Below are 5738 nucleotides of genomic sequence, written 5' to 3'. Positions count from 1 at the left end.
TTCAGTGCTGAGTAGTCACGTCTCCCAAACCAGCATTTCCACATAAAACATGATTTCACAAACAAAGACCCTTTGACTCTCCTGCTCTGCATATATAACCACAACGCTGAGTCCGAACCATTCCATATGTCTCAGTAGCTGTTATTAGCAAGCTGCATCAGAGCACAGGAAATCATTACCATTTTGTCAAGAGACGTCCATCTTGTTGGAAGAAAGCATGCTGTAGTAATTAACACTCTTAATCCTCCTGGTCACAAATGTACATTTATGAATAAAATTTTGTTTTGAGTTTGAAAGTTTTTCAAAGATTGCTGGTTTGTAACCGAATTGAATGCTATAATTGAAATTATTTTCATATGAACATTTATGTGGTGAATTGAATCAATTACTTCAATCCAATACCTAATAATGAGATGATGATGTCTGCATCACAGCTCCATAAAGGTTAATAAGGATATGCTGTGTTGGGGAGTTAATCAGCAATGGGGTGGTGTGATGGTCCTAATGTGAAGTGCCAACACAAAGTTGATTATTTTACCACAGCAAACACTACTACACAGCAATTTGCCAAGTTACATTTTTTATTAATTAAAGAATAACAGTTTATCATTATATTTTATGTTGTTGAATGTCTGCGAAACAGGTTAGCTCTTGTTAACCCAGACATTATGGCAGCTATAAACAGTTGTTCCCTTATTAGTCTGTCTTTTTCCTCCATCTTGAAGTTAATAAGGCAAAAAACACAGTTTGTCATTTTCCAGAGATACCACAAAACAAAGTCCCGTCCTGAAGACTTTTCTGTAGTAGAAAACCTACAGGATTATGACTGGGTATGACTTCAAACTGCAACCGGTGGTGAGTCTCAGGTCCGGGAGGACTTGAGTATTGGGGAAAGTGAGTTACCCTTTAATCACCATTGCTCCCCGGTCCGCTCTGACCCGGACTTGTAGCACCTACCTGGGTTCCATGGGTTAAATAGTACATCACCAATAAGGCGCTAGCAACAGGGTGCTTTTTGGTGCAATGTGGCAGATGAACCCAAAAGGGTCAATGGCACACTACCAGATGGCATGCAGAAGAGCCACTCAAATGGCCAACGAATGACATCATACAGCAAGTCAGTTGTCACTACGGGGCAACTTCCATACCCGCCAGGTCTGTGGCACTTTTGTGCACCACTTGGCATCAGGTCTGGAGGTCCAGAGAGACAACACAATGGGGACACGACATTGTTTGTCTTATGTTACTGTGCAAGGCACTACATTAGGAGAGGAGCTCTGTTGTGGGCCTCGTGGCCCATCTCCATTTCTGCGCATCCTAATGAAGTAGTCATCATCGCTAGCGATGGACAACCGCTGATGAGTGGAAAACCGACTGACTGTTACAAGGGGCTAACGCCCGAGAAACTATAGATGTTTTTCTAGGGTAAATAACAGCACATTTTTCAAAAATCTTTCATCAACTATAAATTATGTGGCGCATTAGCCATAATTTACATTCCCTGTGAATTAAATCTCATCTCATTCATCTCATTATCTGTAGCCGCTTTATCCTGTTCTACAGGGTCACAGGCAAGCTGGAGCCTATCCCAGCTGACTACGGGCGAAAGGCGGGGTACACCCTGGACAAGTCGCCAGGTCATCACAGGGCTGACACATAGACACAGACAACCATTCACACTCACATTCACACCTACGGTCAATTTAGAGTCACCAGTTAACCTAACCTGCATGTCTTTGGACTGTGGGGGAAACCGGAGCACCCGGAGGAAACCCATGTGGACACGGGGAGAACATGCAAACTCCACACAGAAAGGCCCTCGCCAGCCACGGGGCTCGAACCCGAACCTTCTTGCTGTGAGGCGACAGCGCTAACCACTACACCACCGTGCCGCCGTGAATTAAATCTTACTATAAAAACAATAACATAAGGAAGAGCGTATTAATATAAACCTGTAATTTGAATTACAGCCGGCACTACTTTCACAGCTACCGTTCGAGGAAATTAATCAACCCCTTCTGAACAATCAGAAATGGAAATTCAACAGCGCTGTGGATTGAGGTGGGGGAAAAGAAAAAAAACTCAAACATTTAGCACTTATTAAAGGCTTTAATTGTAAAATGACATTTTAAGGCTCTGCAGATGCCCTAAATGTCTGTGCAAATACTAATCTCAAGACTTGTTTAAGGCCAGCAGTCAGTCAACGGTGAAAATGTGAATGTTACAGACAGAGTCAGAAACAAAGTTCACTGGAACTCAAACTGCAGTGCGCAAGTTTCAGCTCATCTGTTCATCATCAAGCTCAATCATGTCAGACTGGGGAAACATGAAACTTCACGTTGTTGCAAACTTCAAATTGAGGGCCATGATTATGTACGTTTCACATAATACACACAGCGTAAGCCAGAATCAGCCAAAACTCTGAAAATAAAGATGAAGTCTTTCCTTTTCAGCTAAGTGCCAGTAGACAGCCCACAGAAAGAGGGAAATATAAAAAAAACACAATGCAGGAGCAGGAACAACCCAACTCTCGTAATATCTTTAAAACGTGGAACTGATTACAGAATCCTCTATGGCCCTTTTCTGTTTATATATATGCCTACGTATAATGTGAGCAGGAAAAAAAGGCCTATAATTGGGAATGAATGTCTGTGCAAGGACATGTGCGTTTCCAATTATGCAAAGGAATTTAGTAAAATTAAGATAGCAAAAGAAATGAAAGTACAAAATGTCCCTTTTACTTCCACAACATTTTTTGTTTACAATAGATGTCGGACAGAAAAAATGAGACACGTTGCAATGAAATCTGCTTCGGAACAGGAAACTCAAAGGAACAAGATTAGGGGTCAAAAGCTGTTTGCAGTGAATAAACATCACAGAATCCAAAATCTTGTTTACAGGGAAGTAGCGTCGAGCTGTAATTCCACTTACAATTTGAAAAAAAATAAATAAAGGAATAAGTGAATGAAATATGAAACATTCACCCAACCTCTGCTTTAGCTTCACACAGCCTAAGAGGGTCAAAGTTCATGAGAAACACTAGACGCGAGTGTCCTCCTTCCTATATATGGATATTGGCCAGACAAGGAATCTTAGAAATAACTTTATAACCAAAAATAATTGTTCTAATTTGTGGGCAGTTATTCCTAATACCAAAATAAATAGATAAATAAATGCTTTTCCATCTAAGGGTGTGTAAGAGCTGTACTCCAAAAGTTTACTTTATAATACAGCAATAATGAAAAGCCAAGCCCAGGCTGTTTTATGAGCCAATCACACATATTTACTGTTTACTGTATTTTTGATGAACGACAAAACATCTGTAACAAAAGTTATGGGCTAAAGTCACATATTAGCAAAAAAAAAAAAAAAAACCTTTGGATCTTTATCTATCATTATTTTTTATGATACATCAGTAATGATATATCATTCTACATATTAGTGTTCTTCCAGGCAAATGTTGTCTTTGTATGAAAATAAACATTTATTTTTCCCATAGTCAATACTGCAGTGTAAAATAAAGTCAGCATACATATTAAGGTTGACCTTTCGACTCCTCAGCCGATACCGATTCCAGTAACAGGCCTGTGAATCAATCACTGGCATGACATTATCATCACACTGCAGTTGTCGATTTCCCTCTAGAAGAGAGCACTTGCCGGAATCTTCTCTTCAGCTCCTGCATGTTGGGACTCTTCGGCCGAACGAGGTGCAATCCTCCCCTCCTCTTCTCTCCATTCGCCCCTCCCAGTGCTCGGCTCACCTCCTGGCACAAGTGCAGGAATGCTGCCTGCACACCCTCATGGTTCTCCCGGGCTGAAGCCTCAAAATAGTGTCCTCCGAGCTCGGCTGCCAGAGCCTGGCCCTCATCTGTCGGTACCTGGCGCGCCCGTAGCAGGTCACTCTTGTTGCCTACCAAGATGATGGGGATGTTACCGCTTGGATGGATGCGGCGCACGTGCTCATAGAGCGGCTGAATGGTCCTGTAGCTGTGCATGTCCGTAATGGAAAAGACCAGCACGTAACCATCTGCCCAGTAGATGGAGCGGTTAATCTGTTCCTGACAGTACAGGCCCTCGGCATCATCCTGAGAAAGACAGACAGAGGAAAAAAAAACTGAGTATAAGCTGCAGCTGATGAAAAAAAGTTTACATTCTGTATCTATGACCTTTTGCGTTTCAACATTGCATTTGTGCTTCAACACACCAAGTAAAGAAGAAACAACTAAACTTGCCAAGACAAGCAAACCAAACTGACTGGACTGCTAGAAAAAGCTGTCCAGTGTCAGTAGTGAGACGTCCTGCAGCCCTGGGTCTGTTTATGTCCATATACTGATATGTGGTGAAAAATGAGGCATTTGAACTGAGGAATAACCATTAAGAAGGGAGTCTGGACCAGGAAAGGCTTAAACTCTGATCGGAGCTGAAAAATACTCTCCCCCTTCTGACTATAATGACCCTCTGACTCAGAACACCCTCTTTATCTCCACTCCCACATTCTTGGCCGAGAGGCAAAATGTTTGAACTAAAATTACCCCCAAGGTTCATCAGAAGCCTGCTGAAGTCCTGCAGCTTAGGACTGCCTGACCTACACGACATCAAGAGAAGATATGAAACGACAGGGAACAGACGTTCAGCATGCACGGAATTACCTGCAGTGAGACACAGGGAGTGTCCTGCACTTGTAAAGAAACCTGTTCCCCATCAAGATTGATCTTTCTGGAATACAAGGCCCCTGGAGAAATGAATAACCAGGTGTTTGTTGTTATGGTTGGTTGGTTGATGTGATGAATGAGTTATAAATGAGTGGGCATGTTTCAATGTGTAAGTATTACCTGTGTTGGCTTCGTAATCACCGATAAACCTCTTGGTCAGAAATCGTACTATTAAGGCTGCAAATTATAGTTGAAAAACAAACAAAAAGGTTGTAAACTCACAAATATAAGTTATAAAATAATTAGCCACAAGCATGAAAAACTCAACGTGTGTGTGTGTCGCCCCCTGGAGGACAACTTTTCCTCAAAGCTGCCCGATTTTCAGCAACTTTCTCATTAAAAGAAAGTTTTGTCCTCCTGATACTTTGTGCTGTCTTATGTACAAGGATTTTAACACACTAATAACACACACAGGTGAGGAGGAAGAGATGCTGAAGCTCATCAAACCCCTCAAGAGAACAACACTGATGTTTGATGACTTCACCAAATAACTAGCACTTCTTACAAATGTTTGAGAAAAGACTTTATTGTTACCTGTTTTCCCGACATTGCTCGCTCCAAGAACGACTATTTTGACATTTTTATTGGGCACACAGTCCAGGCCCGGGTACTCCGGTATGGGGACGAGCAGGAAGTTGCCGGAGCCGGTGCTCATTGTTCTCGGCTGCTCGGGAAGACGCATTGAGAGAGCGGGACACTTCCTTCATCCGAGCGCCTGAGGATTCATGGCAGATCCGAGAGTTTCCACACAGCACTCTGCTGAGGCTCCAAACCCGCTCTCATAATGGGAGTGCAGATGACTGGCTCTGTATGGAGGAAGTGATCTGACAAATCCTCTGAATGAGAACCAGTCCAGCAGTGCCGAGACACTCACACACACACTCTCTCTCTCTCTCTCTCTCTCTCACACACACACACACTCTTTCTCGCTTCAGCGATGCTTTTATTCCTCAAATACTCGTGGTGTCAGTAATCCTGAGAGCAGAAGGACAGGATCCGGTCATTAAAGGCAGAAAGCGGTGTT

At 42.6% G+C, this 5738-nt stretch overlaps 1 protein-coding gene across 1 annotated transcript in view; it reads right to left on the bottom strand.

Moving 5' to 3' along the window:
* Nucleotides 1-2089: 2089 nt before the first annotated feature.
* Nucleotides 2090-5738, bottom strand: part of rasl11a (RAS-like, family 11, member A) — a 3745-nt gene continuing 96 nt past the window's right edge. The window contains exons 1-4 of the mRNA XM_060923697.1: nucleotides 5249-5738; nucleotides 4835-4891; nucleotides 4652-4734; nucleotides 2090-4087 (exon numbers count right to left, since the gene is read on the bottom strand). The exon at nucleotides 5249-5738 is cut by the window's right edge and continues 96 nt beyond it. Coding sequence (XP_060779680.1) covers nucleotides 3617-4087; nucleotides 4652-4734; nucleotides 4835-4891; nucleotides 5249-5396 — 759 coding nt within the window. The 5' untranslated portion in view covers nucleotides 5397-5738 and the 3' untranslated portion in view covers nucleotides 2090-3616. The remainder of the gene's footprint in view (nucleotides 4088-4651; nucleotides 4735-4834; nucleotides 4892-5248) is intronic.

Source organism: Neoarius graeffei, chromosome 1 (genome assembly GCF_027579695.1).
Source record: "Neoarius graeffei isolate fNeoGra1 chromosome 1, fNeoGra1.pri, whole genome shotgun sequence".
NCBI lineage: Eukaryota > Metazoa > Chordata > Actinopteri > Siluriformes > Ariidae > Neoarius > Neoarius graeffei.
Note: the sequence above shows the minus strand (reverse complement) of the source record. Positions and strands in the feature narration are given on the sequence as shown.